Below are 19,188 nucleotides of genomic sequence, written 5' to 3'. Positions count from 1 at the left end.
AGGTACCTAAATAATTCAATTCGTTGTTATATATCTTAATGTACTTATTTAAGTATATTCTTATTTTCATAATTATAATATTATAACCTAACGCTACTCCCAGTTTTCTTGCAAATTCATTAACAAAATACAATATTAAAATCGATCGAGTGATACTTGAGAGTTGAGAGAAAGCCTATCTAGTAATATCTATGTCTAACATTGGATAACTGCAATGGCTACAACAACAAAAGCAAATTAAAAACCTTTAGGTATATTTACGTTACATATGTAGTTACATACCTACTTATTAATAACAAGCAAAGAATAACTTATATAAACAAGTAATTGCACAGCTCTATACTTAAATAAATAAATAAAAATCGCTTATTGCTTATCATATTTTGATGTTAGGTTTAATCTGGAGTTTTTTCGAGCAGATGAAAACTTAATAATCCTTCAGAAAATGACAGATTAACACAAGAAGCTTATTTTTTTTTTGAAACTTTTTTTCTACTGCCCATAATCTTTGAGCTGTAGAACGTGTAACGTAAAACAAAAGCTTTGGCATGGGCGTGTTTGATGTAAAATTTTTGGATATTTCCCGTTTTCTATTTTAAAAAGTTATTGAAGTGCAACATTGTTTCGTTACGCGTGACATTTTTCCGTTACGCGCCATCTTTTTTTATCCCTACCACGCGTGATTCGACGTATTTATGTAAAGTTGCTTAAACTTACTTAGTAAATTATTTTTTGAAAAATATGATCATGAAGAAGTTTCACTTCTTACGTGTGTAGACTAATACACGCACACATTTTTTTAAATATAATTCTTACTTTCAAACGATAAAAATATTCCTATTGTGGATAATATTATGTTTGCATAATAATTCTGGTAATTCAAATAAATTCTAAATGCGTCCTCAAAATGTGATACAATTAAAAACCCATGACTGATAGATGATTTAAATAATATTATAAAATCATGTTAATATAATTCATATTCAAATCGTTTTATCTATAAAAGATAAAATCGTTCAATCAAACTATTATGGATAATAAATCCACCTACCTACTTGATTTTTCTGTAGGTATCCGATTAATCTATCTAACAAAATTGATGAACCTCGAATGAAAACATAAGCATAATTTTTTTTCATGCATATAAATCGCAAATTTTTGAAATGATAAATGTATATTTTAATATTTATTTTTATCTATCTAAATAATATTTAATTTCGTTGTTAGGTTTTAACTATAGAAGACATGAATTGAAACAAAGTGGTGGCTGTGGTCAGTGGAACTAAGTATTTCAATAAATAAATCCGGGATTCGAGAATAGAACAGCGATCTTACACTAATTTTTGCATTCGTTTCTTTTTTGGCCTGCGCAAGTTTGACACACGTGTCTGACTACCGCAAGATACTCAACTGGCTTCCCATCCGCCTCCGACGACTTTCCCACATCCTTCATCTTCTTTTCTCCATCCTCTTGGATCCTAAAGCTTCTCACTACTCAAGGATAATATCACTTTCTCTGTCTCTCCGTTCCCTCGCTCATCAAAATCTCTGCTTTTACGTGTCCCAGTCGCGAACAGCAAATTCTATAGTAATTCTTTTGCAGTTCGCGCTGTTAAGCTATGGAATGAACTCCCTCTAGTAGTTCGACAAGCTCAAACTTTGGGCAGTTTCAAAAATCTCCTCAAGGCACACTATCTATCACTTTCTTGACCCTTCCTCCATTTCATTGCTGTTGTCCTTTTCTTTCTTTTCTCCTCTTACGCTGTATTAAGTTATTCATTATTATTTATTTTAGGTATATAATATGTATTATCTTATTTTATATTATGCATGCTTTATGTAAGTAGTTATACCTACGTGTTAAAATTTATTTTTCCCAACGCAATAATTTTTGCTCACCCACCTTCTTTAAATGTGTTTCCCTGTTAATATTAATGGTAGTCTGGAGGAGATCGCTGCCTAGCGATAAGGCCGCCATTTGTACATACTTGCATCTATTTGTCTTTTTCTGTATGTATTGTAAATCTTGTGTGTGTGCAATAAAGAATTATCTATCTATCTATCTATCTAATTTATTCATGTCGTGGCCATATCGTAGAATTTCTCATTTCATGAAATGGTTATGGCCACATCATAATGTGGTTTGAGCAGATCAATGATAAGAAATCGTTTCTCGTTATGGGCAACTAAACGCGCGGTTTTTTCATGAAATGATCAAAATTATTTGATCATTATCGTAAAGTAGTTACATTAATTAGGTATTGGTGGAGGCGTTGCAAGTGCTTTTTTATGTGTAAAGATTGCGGCGGCTGGCGAAAATTTTATTATTTGCAGTTAAAAACTTCATAATTCGTTTAATTAAAATGAAATGCGACCATTTCATAAAATGATCAATCATTTCATGAAATGAGCAAATTTATGATATGGCCACCAATGACCTATTATACTAGTAGACGCGGCATACGCCAACATTATTGCACTAAAAACAGCGTAATTAATACATACCTACTTACTAACGCATTATCACCAATACAGTTGTTCTTTCTTTCACTCTCACGCACGAGACATAATACAAGTGTCACTCATGTACTTCGTAATAACAACTGCCGATTAAAATACAAAAAGAACGTCCAGCCACGACGCTGAATGGTGCGTGACTAAGTGAAACTCGGGCACTTACCTGAGTTTTTTCTTGCCAAAATAGAGAGCGGGTAACGTATCTAGCTCTTTTATATATCATAGATGGCCACGACATCCTTATCTCTTTCATCGTACGCACACTTGCTCTGTGTCGTACGCGTTTTCAGAGAATAACGATACAAGGCGGTTGCAAGGCGGGAAAATCTTGTGGAAAAAATATTTTTTTTCTCCTTCTTTTTTCAATGTTTACAGACTTTCTACTACAACAATTTAAGACAACAATTGATGTTATTCGCTAATATTATAAGGATTCATTCATTATTTTCTTTTAATTTTTGTATGAACTCTTATTTCTACCTCTAGGTTATTTAGGCCATATCAGCCTTAGTTATCAGAACATAATATAAACCTTGAACGAATATGTATGGATAACCTTTGAGATAATAAATGGAGCAAAGCTTGAGCAAAGGGAGATTATACAACTAAGATTAAATGGAAAATATATTTTTGAACGATTACTGAAACATCACCCTATCAACAGCTGATTTTGTTGACACTGACAATATTAAACTATTGACATCCATCATACATGTTTGTTACATGACAACCTTGTGATTTTTCCCGAAAATACAATGACGGATAATGAACAACGCAAATTCTAATTATATTATAAAATAAATAACACTTTTACTACCGCCCATTTACGAAAAATGTCCGCTAGCAAATTAGATGCAGTTTATCGTAGTATACTCCTTACAAAGTTTTTCACTAAAGGGTGGGGAAAACCGGAAAACTTGCGCAGGTAAGGCTGTAAATAATTGATTAATATTAGATTATTAACTAACCTTAGCATAGAAAACTAGATCGAAGCATATATATAGTTTTTTTAACCAAACTTTAATTTACAACTTCTGTTTTTTAGGTTATTTGAATTCAGAAAAGTTGTGTCTAATCGAGATGAATGTTTTAAATTGGTGGAAAGGGATTATCCTGTTACCATCACAAAGGTTTGTATTAGCACAAAAAATAGAAAATGAATTGAACGCTTGCAAGTAATGCCTACGAAATTCAATTTTAATTTATTGACAAAATATTCAAGGCTTAATACAATTTTATTAATCTCAAATGAATACTCATATCATAAACAAGCATATGTATTATTTTAGGATCAGAATTTGTCAGACTGCCGGCTACTGGAGGGCTATTTCGTAACGCCACTGGAGAAGCATTTGCCTGGCATTGTGCCAGAAATAGCACAAAAAGCACATTTCCAGATGTTACTTCCCATTCAATGGCCCGAACCAACATGCAAACCTGTTTGTTTACATCTTGCTGGGACTGGAGACCATGTAATAATTTATTTTTATTTTTTAACACAGTACATAAAATTTCTGATGACTTTTTATTACAAAATATCTATACTAATATTATAAAGCTGAAGAGTTTGTTTGTTTGTTTGAACGCGCTAATCTCAGGAACTACTGGTCCGATTTGAAAAATTATTTCAGTGTTAGATAGCCCATTTATTCAGGAAGGCTATAATATATCATCACGCTAACACCAACAGGTGCGAAGCAATGCGAATGAAACCGCAGGGCACAGCTAGTAACTATATAAAGATGCATTTCCTTATAGTGTTAAGTATACAATAAACATAATTTATTTAAACATTATTTATCCTGGAAGTGTTCTGTGTCTGGCTAGACTGTGATTATTATATTTTTTTGTTAATCTGTACTTGAATTTACCACTGTACGAAGGAGGTGGTGATTTTTTTATAACTATTTTGAGACAATAAATAAATGAAAATATTAAATATGTTTTAGTATTTCTGGAGAAGAAGAAATTTGATGGTTAAGCCTTTACTAAAAGAAGCCGGCATTGGTGGGATAATCCTTGAAAATCCATTCTATGGTCTACGCAAACCTACAGATCAAGTGTAAGTGAGTTCAAAACAATTAAAACTATTTATAACAACTATTTGCATTTATTTTCATGAGTGTTATTAAGTAGTAATTAAAATTAATGTGTATTTTCCTTTAAGATATGAAATTTTTGTTTTTTTTTTTGCCATTTAATATTCTGAAGATTTTTTTAGAGTACTGGAAACCAAAGCCAGGACATTGAAGTAACTTGATTTTCACCATACAGCCAAAACCATTTGTCATACATGCATTGTCATACTTTATTCATATTTTACATTTACGTCATTACTATAATATTGTATTGAAATGCTTGGCACTTCCCTATAGTATTACAATTTACTTAATCATCATTATCTAAATATAATAAAATAAAATTATCATGACACATTCTTGGCACACAACAGCTAATTTGAAATAACACTGCCAATTTCTAAATGGAATAAGGAATATTAATTGAATTTATTTGATAAATTATTAATTAAAGATAATTCTTTTTAACGCATAAAAACTAAACAACACTTGCACACATTTCTTTTAAAGTCAGAGAAGTTTCCAGACCAATCTAACTCTCTCACAAGCTTTCTAAATGCATATTAAGTATCGTTCTGAAGAACAATGGTATGAAGTGATAAAAAAAACAGTACCTCATTAAATTATCACAGTTCATTACAAAATCATAGATAACACCAATCATTTTACTATCGTATTTTATTCTATAAAATGCATTTGAAGTTACAAATAATAAAAATAACAAATAAACAATTAAAGGATTTCATTTATAACGAACGTGTGTGCTGTGCACACGTGTCCGAAGTGAAACTTCTTTGGCAAGATTCAAAGATACCAAAAACCTTTTTCCATGATGTGACGGTATTACCATGTCGCGTCCATGAAATTTTACTCTCAACGCGCCTAAAGAAGTTTCACTTCAAAAAACAATCCTTCAATTGTTTAATTTTTAATGTTTTCTTATTAACATCAAATATTTTCAGGCGTTCCTCGTTACACAATGTGTCGGACATATTCGTAATGGGCGGCTGTTTGATACTAGAGTCTTTGGTATTGTTTCACTGGTGTGAGCGAAACGGGCTCGGACCTCTCGGGGTTACCGGCCTGTCTATGGGTGGTCATGTTGGTATTTGAATTTTGTTTTAAATCGACCAATCGAATTTTCGAATACCACTTAATAGACAAAATAATATGTATAATTATTATACATATGTACTAGTTTTTATAGTTTATGGAATTAAGTTGTGTTCGAATTTTGGAGGGATAAAGCTAACCAACATAAATTAAAATAAAACTTAATTAATTACTTATACCTTATTTTATTTTTAAATATTATATTAACAGCAACATAAAAAATGTATTATGTAATATTTTACTTTTAATTAATAGTTAATTTAATATATATGATATTTTATTTACCAGTAAAGGTAAGTAACTATGTCTCTATAAATTTAAAATATCCAAATAATCTTATTTTTTATCATATTTTTTTTCAAATGTGAGCAGTTAAGTTTAATTTATTAATTATATTTCTTTGTTAAAAATAGATATCTTTAAATGTATATTAATGCTACTGGGGGCCTTAAATTCTAATACAATGATATTAATGTGTGTTTATTTATTTATTTTTTAATAAAGATGGCGTCTCTAGCCGCCACAAATTGGCCTAAACCTTTGGTATTAGTTCCTTGCCTTTCGTGGTCAACCGCATCGGCTGTATTCCTTCAGGTAATTTATATTATAACAAAAACTGAAATTATTACAAAGAGGACAAATGTTTTGTTCATAATGGTTTAAGTAAAAAAAAATATTTTTACAAATTATTTTACAATTAGTTACAATGCTAAAAGTCCATTTATTTATCCCTGGTTAACCTGGGCAAGCGGCTAGTCCATAATAATATACAATTTGTTGTTTATCAAATAATTTCCAATACCATATTATAAATTTCATGTTGCCAAAAATTATAAAATGATTGTTTTAGTCTTATTTCATAAATATTTTATATTGCTCATCACAGATAATATGCAAAACAATTAGTTGTTGTCATGCATTTAATAGATATTGATTTATAAAATATTATTTACTATTGATAAGACTTTATCAGACTGAAAAAATATTTCGTAATCGTTATGATAAATATTACAGGGCGTTATGTCGCATTCAATAAACTGGGATTTATTAGAAGATCAATATTTATCAGATGGCAATTATAGGGAGAAACTTTCCAAAATGGTAACAATAGTGGATGAAGCATTCCTTGCAGGGAAGAAGTTTGCTCAAACTTACTCGCAGAATATGGATAATTTGCTGCAAAGAAATTCCCCTGATATGATTAAGCAAGTTACAATAGATCCAGCCTATCCTAATTTAGATATTACGTATAAAGAAAACAGTGCTGTCAGCAATAAATTTGGAGAATTAGATGACTCAAAAAATAAAGGCAAAAGAAAAGAAACAAAAGTAGATGAATTAGTGAAATCATTTGCTCAAAAGGAAAACTTGAATGAAGAATTAAAGGTTTTATTAGATGAACAGAAAATTAGCCAAAGTTTGTACAATAAGTTGACATCGAATAAGAAATTCGAACTGGATTCTCAGGATATAGATATAATAAATAAATTGACTGAAAATAGGATAAAGGAGGCACTGCTCAAATGTAATACGAATATCGGTAAGTTATAGGTTAAATAAATAAATCCTTACTAATGTTATAGGTAAATGCGAAAGTAACTCTGTCTGTCTGTCTGTTACTCAATCACGCCTAAACTACTGAACCAATTTTCATGAAATTTGGTGTGGAGATATTTACCCGAGAAAGGACTCTACTTTTTATCCCGGGACTATAACGCAATCCCGGAAATCGCATGGGAACGCGATCTATGCTGGTTTTTCTTTGACTGCGCGGCCGATGCCGCAGTTGAAAAAAAAAAATGTTTTTTTCCTGATTTGATAACAACAATTATGATTTACAGATACGAAAATAGAATCGTCAGTAGAACAACCCAGTACTCAAGAAAAATATACACCACATGCAGATTTATCGAGTACGAATCAAGAAGCAATGACAAATGCTGTAACAACCTCTGAGAGTATAACAACTGATAGTTTGAAAAAAACTGACAGTACCATAACAGAATCAAATGAAAATAAAGAAATCGTAGAAGTTAAATCAAAGCCAGAAAGGAAATCATGGAATGTGTCAGACCTTACATCAGATCTGTGGGTAAATTTGCCATTCATGAAATCGAGCGGGAAGAAGATAGACATAGGCAAGATCCACTGGAGGGACAGAGAGGCGCTACAGTTCATGAGGGGCATTATGGATGAATGCACGCATTTGAGTAATTTCTCGGTTCCGTACGACACGTCTTTAATTATAGGTTAGTATTATAAATGTTATAGTTTTTCTTTCTCTATCTAGGTAATTTACTATAAAATTCTAAATTATTAAAATAAAAAAATTGACTGAACCCCGAAAAATTATTATTAGGTTGTAAATACAGAAATAAATAAATAAATAAATATTTCAGGATATTTTTCACCCACGGCATGATCTCATCCCATACTAAGCTTTTCGCTTGTGTTGTGGAAAAAAAATGGCTGATAAACATACATGTAACTTTAAATATATATACTTATATAAAGACAATTAGCACCCTGACACAGAGTAAACATCGATGTTCATCACACAAATATTCGCCCTAGGTGGGAATCGAACCCACCACCTATGGTTTCGAAGGTAGGTTAGATCAGACCATTGCATTACTTAGAATATAATGTATTATGTATAGAGAATACAATACCGAGCATGTTTTTCAATCCCGGGATTACGGGATTTTTGATGGGTAATCCCGGGATCCCGGGACAATCCCGGGATCAGCATTATGTGGGAATAGGGTTCTAATAAAAAAAAATTGAAGTATAGTTTCTCAAAAGATGTTTTTAATATTGTTAGTTGCAATAAATAAAATAAAAAATGTACACATCAAAAGCACTATTTAGAATTTCGGAAATAGAATCTTAGAAATATCAAAGCATCCAATACTTTCGTTCAGGGAATCCCCGAAGGAGAATTACCCCGCAACAATATTTTGATATGAGGTGATCGGGTGATTCCCCTGCACCTGTTAGCCCGTCTGGGAGTTACCTTAAGCGAAGGAGCTTAATTACCTTATTGAAAAAAATTCCGAGTGGGAAAGTCCCTTCTAAGGTCTACTATTATTAGGGCCGTACCAGTATAGTCCGTATCCGTACCTTAGGTTTCTTTTTTATCGTTATATAATTGTATGCTAAGGTATAATCTAGGCTAGGTCATAGTTAAGGCGCAACGGATCGTAGAATGCAAAATAGAATAGCTGTTTATATCAATCCCGAAAATACCGGGATTAGCTAAGTACAGTCCCGGGATTTTCGGGATCATAAAAGGGTCAGGATCCCGGGATCCCGGGATTGTATTCTCTAATTATGTACCCCAAACATATTTGCATGCAGTGAAAATAATTTATATTACATTATTTAATGTAATCATCGAAATAAATAACTTGTTAATAGTATTACCAATCTAACCCCAATCTGGAGTGGACGTGTCACGAATGCCAGCAAGAACTCCCAAGACGCACTTCAATTATTACGCCTGAAGAGGACGATGACGAAAGTGATGCACCGGTTCAAATCGACGCAAAAAAATTACTAAGTAACATCTCAAAAGACGTAGAAAGAGCGATCAAAAACGAAATGGCGCAGCTACACGAATCCTTGCAATTTCATAGCGCAAAACTTGATGAGGCTATGGAATGCATCGAGGGCTTCAAAAAAACAATTAAAGCTCTCGAGAGGAAGAACACAGAACTTACAAATAAAAATAACAACCTTGAAACACGTGTCGGCGCCCTGGAACAACGGATACAGGAGGCGGAACAGGAGAAGCTAGGAAAATACATCGAAATATCAAATATACCAAACCAAACAAAGGAAGACATTCAATTAATTACTGAAAATATCGCAAATAAACTTAACCAGGCTAAACAAGACATCAAAAGTGCACGGAGACTACAGGGGCGGAAGGAGCAAACAGCAAATATACTAATTGAACTGATTGACGAAGAAGTGAAGGAAAAATGGATGACAGCAGCTAGAAATACAAAGTTAATAGTTGCAGCAGTAATTCCGAACGAAAAAACTAACAACAACGCTGTCTATGTACGCGAAGCCATGACAAAGCATCATAAGCAATTGTTCTGGAATGCCAAACAGGAGCTGAAAAATAATCTCAACTACAAATATGTGTGGTTTAAAAGGGGACTAATCAGAGCACGCAAAGGAGACAATGATAAAATTATTACTCTACGGTCCATTAAAGACATACATGCATTGACTAACAACAAGGAATAATTAAGTAAGAAACTTCATGTCTCTGCTCTTATAATATTAACTTTGTCTATAAAAATGGCTAATTTGTGTAATGATATAATCGAAATCAATGATTGTAGTAATGTCAATAACTTTTTAAATTGTATTCCTCACAGTCACCTCAACTTATTATGTATACATATTAATATACGATCGATTATAAAAAACTTCACCGCACTTGAACAAATTTTAAGTAAATCAAACAAATGCATTGACATTGTAATTCTAACAGAGGCTAATGTATCAGAAAATAATAGTGTATTATATGAAATAAGCGGTTACCGAATGTATAAAGCTCTTCGTAACTATAGAAAAGGCGGTGGTATAATATTATTTGTCAATAACAATCTTAAGTGTAATATTATAAACGCAAAAACAAAATACTTTGAAAGCATCTTTTGTTCTATAACCACAAACACTAACTACACTGCCAACATTTGCGCGGTATACCGCCCGCCTAACTTAAGTAAAATTTTATTTATTGATGAATTGAAATTTACACTTAAAAAATTCCCTAACACCACTGAATTATATCTACTAGGCGATACTAACATAGACCTTAAGAGTGAAAATCCTGTAAAGCATAAATACAACAACATGTTATATGAAATGGGCCTTGTATGCGGGATCACTGTACACACTAGACTAGAACTAAATAATGGCAAACTAAGTAAATCTTGTATAGATCATATATTTGCACGATCCCGCTCACAAGACCTATTCACGGCGGCACTCGGTACTACACTGGCCGATCATCGCGCGGTGATACTCGCTTGCATTGGTACACGAACACAGGATGCTCCCAAAGAAAAGATTTGTATTAATAATACAAAACTTCTTAACTATCTCGAGCAAATTCAATGGGAGGAATCGTATGATACTAACTGTCCAGAAACATTATATAACTTTATTAATTCAAAATTTCGGGAGTGTTATAAAAAATCTGAATACACAATTAAAATAAAAAACCGATCAACACATCGCAATAATAATTGGATAAACAAGAAAATTACGAATGCTTGCAAGAATAGAGATACATTATTTATAAAATGGATAAAAGATCCTAATAACCTAATATTAAAGCAAAATTATAACAAATCGAGAAATTACGCTAATAAATTAATTAATAGAACTAAAAATAATTATTACAAATCAGAAATAATTGCAAACGGGAATAATAGTAGACAATTATGGCAAATATTAAATCGAATCACTGGTAGAATTAAGAGGTCGATTGATGATACTATTAATAATGCATTTCAAAAAACTAACGTGTCTTATAAACAGATCGCAAACAACTTTGCACAATTTTTTAAAAATAGCACAAAAAATATTACCCCTAACTGCTCAATGCCATTACTTAATAAATCACAATACAAAACTTCGGCCCAGGTCACTATGCGACTAAAACCCGCGAAGCCTGATGCAGTCAAAAATATAATCATGAGCTTAGACAATAATAAAGCCCCAGGAGTAGATTGTATTAGAGCCTGTGACTTAAAAAAAATATGTACAAGAATTCAAACAGTCATCACAAATTTAATTAATTTATGTATAAAAACCTGTACCTACCCATCAGTGCTTAAAACCGGCATCGTCCGACCGATTTATAAAAAGGGATCAAAAACAGATTATACCAACTATAGACCGATAACAATATTACCTACTATTGATAAGATTATTGAAAAATATATTGCCAAACATATATATGAATTCTATGAAAATAATAAAATTTTAACCAACCATCAATATGGATTTAGGCCAAACAAGAACACAACACAACTTCTGTCAGCGTTTACCGATAGCGTCCATTCACATTTAAATAACAAAAAACATGTACTAGCAGTATTTATAGACTATAGTAAGGCGTTTGATACGCTTTGTCACGAGAGACTATTAGAGTGCCTGCATGACAGCGGTATTAGAGGCAACCTATTGGACTGGTGTTCGGACTACCTCAACGATAGAAGATACACTGTTAGAGTCTGTAATGCGACTAGTGACATAGTTATTGCTACGGAGGGCACTGCGCAGGGCTCGGTCATCGGTCCATTGCACTATCTCACGTACGTAAATAGCCTTACAAATGTCATTAAACACAGTGAGACTTATCAATTTGCCGACGACACCTGTCTTGTTGCTGCTGGTAACAACGTAAGCGAAGCACTCGAGAAGTTGCAAGAGGATTTTAACTCATTGTTACGATGGTCACATGACGCAGGCCTAGTTGTTAACGAGAATAAGACAAAATTAATGTACATAAGCTCTAGTCAGAACAGAAGCTCCCATATACCCAGACTAATAGCTCACGAACACCAATGCTTGCACGGAAATCAGAATTTTAATAACTCACCACATTGTAACTGTAACGCTATAGATATTGTAGATTATCAAACATACTTGGGTGTTACTATTGATAGCAGACTGAACTGGCAAGAACATATTAACGGAGTGTGTGATAGATTGAGGTGTATCCTGGCTAAATTTTCGATAATTAAACACAAAATTCCCTACAAAACTTTATTATTGCTTTACAAATCACTAGCCGAATCAATTATCTCCTATGGATTGTCTAGCTACGGACGGACTTGTAAGACCAATCTTGACAAAATATACACACTCCAATTAAGACTACTTAAAACGATCGTTCCATATAACATTAAGGCTAAATATAAAAATGACTATCGTAAATTATTTGAACTGTGTAAAATCATACCGATACATGAAAAAATTAATCTAACACTTTTAAAAGAGGAATTCTTTAATATTGACATAAATAAAATTAAAAAAACGCCTCATAATAATATAATAACTCGTAACGTCACAAACGCTACGCTAAAACTTCCATCTTTTACAAACCTTCACGGGAAGAGAACGTTAAATTATATGGTACCCTGTCTCATCAACAAACTACCTATATCTTTAAGAGATTCAATAACTCACAAAAATCTAAAATTCAAACTAAAGCAATACTTTTTAGTAAATATAAATAAACTATTATAAAAATAAAAACCTTCTAATAACTCTAAAATATTAAGAACTTATTACGAATTTAATCTAAATATTAAATACAAATAATACAAAATTATAGATTCACGAAAGGAGCATACTGTATGTTTACACGGCCAGCAAGATTACCGATGTCGCTCGTCACTAAAAAAAATTCTAAGTACCCTCATTAGGATTAAGAACTAACAATAAGTATTAAAACATATTATGTAGCGGTTTGTGGGCTTATGGTGCACAGAAAAACTCGAATGAGTTTATGACTGCATCAATGTACATTATATCATAAAAAAAAAATAAATAAATAAATAAAATAAATAAAATAAAAATTTAAAGTGATTGAATGAATGATTAAATATTTCATTGTGATGACGTTATTAAGTGACGTTGAATATCATAAATCTACCTACATTTACAATATAATTCCCAAAATTGTGTTCTTTGTTATTTAGCAATTAAGATAAGTATGTTATCTAAAATAATCGCCATATAGCGATAATACTGCCTTTTGTTGTATTGTAAACCCAGCTTAATCTCAACATGTAATCTTCCTGAGCAAAAAATCATGGCGTATTATAAGCCACTAAACTTCGCCAACAATCGCCTCATAAAAGATCAAAAATATCTGGGCGGTGTATAAAACATTTAATTGCAAATTAGCACCTTATTTCTAGACAGTAAAGTTAAAACTTTATTGTGTCCTATATTAGAAAACTGCTCAATACGCACGTGGACAGAGTTGTTTCGGACAATATTGAGCGTGATTATTGTAGTCCAGTTCTTTGTTGTACGTCAGTCTATTATAATAATATCTCAAGAATACTGATACGATTTCAAAAATAAAGAATTTTTTCATAATGATATCCCCGAGTGCTTATGTTTTGCATTGGTTATATATTATGTAGGTACCACGGCGGGTCGTTTGAAAATAAATAAATGAGTATTTTATCTCTTCTTATTGTTAGGGTTGCCTGGAACTCGCTGGCTGGCGATAATGCCTTTTTCTGTTGAAGCCTTTTTATAAGGCCGCCTTGTTGCTGTTTAGTGCTAGGTGTTTTGTGTATTTAAATGTATGTTATGTAAATAATTTTCATTAAGTCATAAGTAATTAATCTCGTACATTTCAGCCGTGTGCGCTAAACACGACGCGTACGTACCGCGCGAAGACGTCGGCGCGTTGGAGGAGATCTGGCCCGGCGCGGAAGTGCGCTATGTCGACGCGGGACATGTGTCCGCGTATATATTGCACCAGTCACTCTTTAGGTATTCTACACTTAAAGACATATAAATAATTTGCTCTTAACGTTTTATACAATAAAATAGATTCAAATGATTTATTAGAAATGCTCTTACGGCTAAATGTGCCTGACAATTTATACACGGGCTCGTAGTACCAACTGTTAGCTGCTTGGCGCACACGCACGGTTCAACGCCAGCAGTCTCCGGTGCCTCGCATGCTTTCACTGCTGAACTCAATCCTCAATTCTGCACCAGTATATGATTTGTTTGTGTCAGGGATGGGAATGATAGGTGAATAATGTTAGAGGTACCTAGAACTAAGGACATTGTGATCAGGGGCCTTAGACAAAGTAACAATTACAAAACGATAACGAAGTTAGAAATCGCAAAAATGTATGGGATTGACATACGCCGCGTTAGATCACGTGGTCTATCTAATGTCAATCCCATACATTTTTGCGATTTCTAACTTCGTTATCGTTTTGTAATTGTTACTTTGTCTAAGGCCCAAGTTTAGAATTAAGTTTTAGATATGTATGGTTTGGCGAATGCCGTAAATAAATAAATGAATAATAAATAAATACTTACTCACAAAATAGTTATAGTTAGGGTTACCGTTTTTGTGTGTTAACACAGACCTTAATTTCTAGAAGCCAATTACAGAATATGGCGCCGTTTTTATTTTCGCGCGACCGACCAACCAAACTTACTATGACATGAATACCTTTGCTTAAAAAAATCACCCAAGATAGTTTATATCCTACTTACTAACGTATTATAAATGCGACAGATTGTGAGTAGGGTTGATGTACCACTAGTTGACCATTTAAGCGGTTTTATCTTTAGCTATATATAAAAAACGGGTTATTTGTTTTACGTTCAATGTTATTTTTGGGACACAGATAATTGAATAGTCACTGCAACTATTGTGCTTAGTATCAATTTGATAACCTTTAAAGGTTTTATGAAAACTACTCTGAAAGTTACTTCTGCTAAAAGTACCAATACCTGACCACTGATCACCAATATCTGACCATCGCATTGCTCTAAAAGTTGACCATTTTCAAAATGGACAAAATGTCCTTCTTCGAACATTAGTTTTGTTTAATAAATAAAAAAAGTCTGTATTTATATTGAAGTTTATTTTATTAAATGTTATAAATCATTCTTACAATACTGTTATTAATCCTTAATAACTACCTACGTACCATACAATCTTTTCTTTTTTCTCTTTTTCCTTCGACACCCAGTAGTCTTGCCATTTCTTGGAAGTTGTAGCAAAGGGCAAGCGTTCAGTCTTCTTTTTTAACGGAGAATCAGAAGGCCATATTAAATGTTTGCCAAAAGCTGGGCTTATTTGCTGTTGCATTTTAAGTCATTAAATCTACTAATTTGGGCGAAGGAGGTTCAAGGAAATGACTGACTGAAGTTGATGTTGATTCGAGATGCATTGTTGGTGTTGGAATAGGACTTAGACGGCTTATATGGTTTGTTAAATTAGATATAAGCACAAAAAAAAGCAAGTCTTTCTTAGCAAAATATAAAGAACCAAGCGCAGACCATACTGGTCAACAATAGGCGAAAAATTGTTTTGTTGCTCCAAAAGATAACCAGGCCGCTAAAAATCATGAAAAACTGTTCATGCCAAAAATGAAGCCGAAAGTCTATAACAGAATGTTTCAACATTATGCCTATAACAAGACATATAAAGAGTAATCGATTGCATTCAAGATAAATTAAGATTTCCCAATCAACTCCCGATAAAAAACTTTTAGTAAAAAATGTGATTACTTACGGGGCACCTACTTAATTACATCTTCGTGTTGAAAAAATGTCAATATTTCTGACCAATAGCAGCAAGGTTTGTTTTTATTTTATAGATGATGTTGCTTTATAGAAAAAACAATAAACTATCATCTGGGGCTGCCGTATTTTCTTAATTGGCGTGTATATTTGAATTTTGGTCATGTATTGGAGCTTGGTCAGCTAGTGGTACATTGACCCTATGTTTGTTACTCGTCACTAAAAAAACTACTACGTAACCACGTGGCGTTTGTGTTTGTTTGTTGTTGTTTCTTCGTTACGGAGCGAATTAATGATATGATTCAAACAATCTGTAATTTGAGAATACTACAAGTAACTTGAGAATTAATAAGAATATGATACTGACTTAAAATCAGAAGAGGATTTGTCCTTTAAATATCATACCACTATATTGTAATACACATAATATCTTATTGTATTATTATGAATACCACTGAAAGTTTTAGTATCATATAATCCAACTAAACAATCATCCTTGTAACCTGCATTCTCTTTTTTCCAGGGCTTGCATTAAAGAAGCGTTCGAGCGGTCGAAGAAGAGATGGCAAGACGGGAAACACATTGAATGATAACATATCTCTACTTGGAATTAGGCGAAATTATTGTCAATCGATAGATACTAAATTCCAACAAAATTTTTGTATGAGCTTAAATAGGTAGTGAGATTTTTGTGATAAATTGTTAACAATAAAAAGTTGGTAGCTAGTGTCATATATTTAGGACAAGCTATCTGGCTTTAGCACTATCTTCGCAAAGCAATAAATAGCTCATCGTAATATTATTGTTATGAAATATATCAGTAAAAGGTTAAATAACATGTTGTGCATATTTATTATCATTAGTACTCTTTTCCAAATAATATAGTTAGATTTAGGTTCAAGTTTTTGAATGGATAGCATAGCTGATTTGATTAATTCGTTGTGTAATTAGATCTAGTCTTGTTGTAGTGCGTAACATGAAATGTCCCGAAACATAATTAGATCGGTGTTAATATTGGCCTAAATTTTATTCACGTTTATGAGTACAAAGCTCTTAGTTGATTGTTGAGAATTAATTTTATCTATATATAGAGCAAAACCGTTGTGTTTTATTATACACTTTTCATATTATGTATATTATATAAGATATTGATCTCTTTTGAGATTAAATAGATAGTGTAAATTGTATTTTTATACATGTATAAATATACATTTTATTTTCAAAATCGTTTTTTATTATTTATTTTTTATTTACCTTTGTCGACCGAAGGTTTGTATTTTTTTCGGAATAATCGGTATTTTACAAACTACTGGAATATAATCTTAAATAAACCATCTACACTAGATTCTATCAAATCTATCCAATAAGTCATTTTCACAATTTAAGACGTGATAGCTTTTCTGAGAACTTAGACAACAATAGGTACAGATAAGATAAGAACAAGGGTATTAAGTTGTAACTTTTGTTTCTATTTCCCCTTAGTCCTTTGTTATCCAGATTATAATAACAATGTTCATTCCCTTAATTGAATAACGAACCTTTATTTTAACAAAACAATGCGACACTGCTTTATATGCTTTTAGCCGTCATAATAAGTGATAACATTTCTGCGTATGAGATTATCTTTAGAAACGATTTGTATGCAGGACTTAAGGTTAGTCAGCCAATATAAACAGTAGACAGCGTAATTTAACTTTAGTCCTACTCTCCCTAGTGCAGAGTGTGTATCTCTTTTGAAGTGCAGACAGTGTGCCTAGTAAATATTGGCGTAACCATTTGAACGTATAATTGCTTAATTTATACGTAGAACGTAAAAATGGATAACAATCTGGCCTACACATTTATAGTTGTGAACTACGTACCAAACTGGGCCCACCATTTAAAGATACTCAAAGAAAGTTTTGGGCGTTGTCCGAACGCACGTGTTTGTAGTTCGGGCATACAATTCCAGACACAAACTAAAATAGAATTTGAAGCAATATACCGCTTTCTTAAAGAAATCTCCGCAACTATAGAATTAATTGAGCATGAGTTACCCAGTGACCAATTGGTTAAGATTAGAGTACGCGGACTTCCTAGGAATACTGCTCCCGAAGAAGTTATTGAGGGCTTGCGCGAACTCGGGTTTTCCCCTAAGTATGCAAATATTTATGCCAGTAGCGATCGGCCTATCATTTTTCAGGTTGCCTTAAACCAGACGCAAAATATGCAACGTATATGGGGTGTGACGGAACTACTCAACATGCACGGAGTCCAAATTGATCCGTGGCGAGAATCAAAAAGGAGTGTAAGAAACAATAACTACCAAGGAAATCACAGTAATCATAACTATGAGACACCGTGCTCGGAGCCTACATCTTCAGGCAAAAGGGGGGATCTTAACCCCATTGCTAAGATTTACATAGGTAAGTTATGAATTGACCAGAGTTATTAAAGCTTTACTTGAATTTGCGCGAAGAAAAGAACAACAAGAAATCGAGAAAACAAAAGTCAGCATGCAGTTAACGTCTGCAAATCAAGCAATGAATCCGAACACGCCAGGGGAAGCTATATCAACCTCATCAAGAAAAAAAGGCCGTCGTGGTAAAAGGAATGCTCATATTACACCAACGTCTACAATTTCTACTTCCACTCAATATCCTACCGACATTTTCAAAAATAATGACCTTGATCCATTGGAAGTAAAAGCCTCGCAGTTTGCTTGTGAAAACATGTTTAACATCCTTGACGTAATCAAGGCTTCCGAAGTAACCAATAAAGCAAAAATTCTCGAAACTGCCTATCTGGCAGCTTCTAAAATAGTGGGATATCGTGCACAAGATAATCTAAACATGAGCCTGTCGGATTGTTCAGGTACGGACAGGGAACAAATGCAAATCTTGAGCACTCGTACGCAGTCACCCCATAAAACTCCGGCAGACCGTGAACCAGTCGTAGAGGCAGTCTGTAAGCACGCCCTAGAACGCATTTCAGAATTGGAAGTAAATGATAAAGATCCCAGCGCTAAAGAAATACTTGAAGCTGTTATTCTCGCATGCTGTAGACTAACATGTTACCAGGATACCCCCGAAAACTGCGAAGATGTGGCCCAAACAGTATATCATTTGCATATGAGCTTCAGAGAATTTAGTATATGATCGATCATCGATAAATT

At 33.0% G+C, this 19,188-nt stretch overlaps 1 protein-coding gene across 1 annotated transcript; it reads left to right on the top strand.

Moving 5' to 3' along the window:
* The first annotated feature begins 3,114 nt into the window (after window positions 1-3,114).
* On the top strand, window positions 3,115-17,259 carry LOC123700046 (protein ABHD18). The gene is made up of 10 exons (XM_045647152.1): window positions 3,115-3,442; window positions 3,563-3,647; window positions 3,807-3,989; window positions 4,467-4,579; window positions 5,558-5,696; window positions 6,213-6,302; window positions 6,723-7,248; window positions 7,550-7,957; window positions 14,120-14,255; window positions 16,558-17,259. Exons 1-10 carry the CDS (start codon window positions 3,351-3,353, stop codon window positions 16,622-16,624), a joined length of 1,839 nt encoding a protein of 612 aa, XP_045503108.1. The 5' UTR covers window positions 3,115-3,350; the 3' UTR covers window positions 16,625-17,259.
* Window positions 17,260-19,188: the final 1,929 nt, after the last annotated feature.

This window comes from Colias croceus, chromosome 19, assembly GCF_905220415.1.
Source record: "Colias croceus chromosome 19, ilColCroc2.1".
In the NCBI taxonomy this organism is placed as follows: Eukaryota; Metazoa; Arthropoda; class Insecta; order Lepidoptera; family Pieridae; genus Colias; species Colias croceus.
The sequence above is the reverse complement of the archived record's forward strand: the minus strand, read 5'-3'. Positions and strand labels throughout refer to the sequence as shown.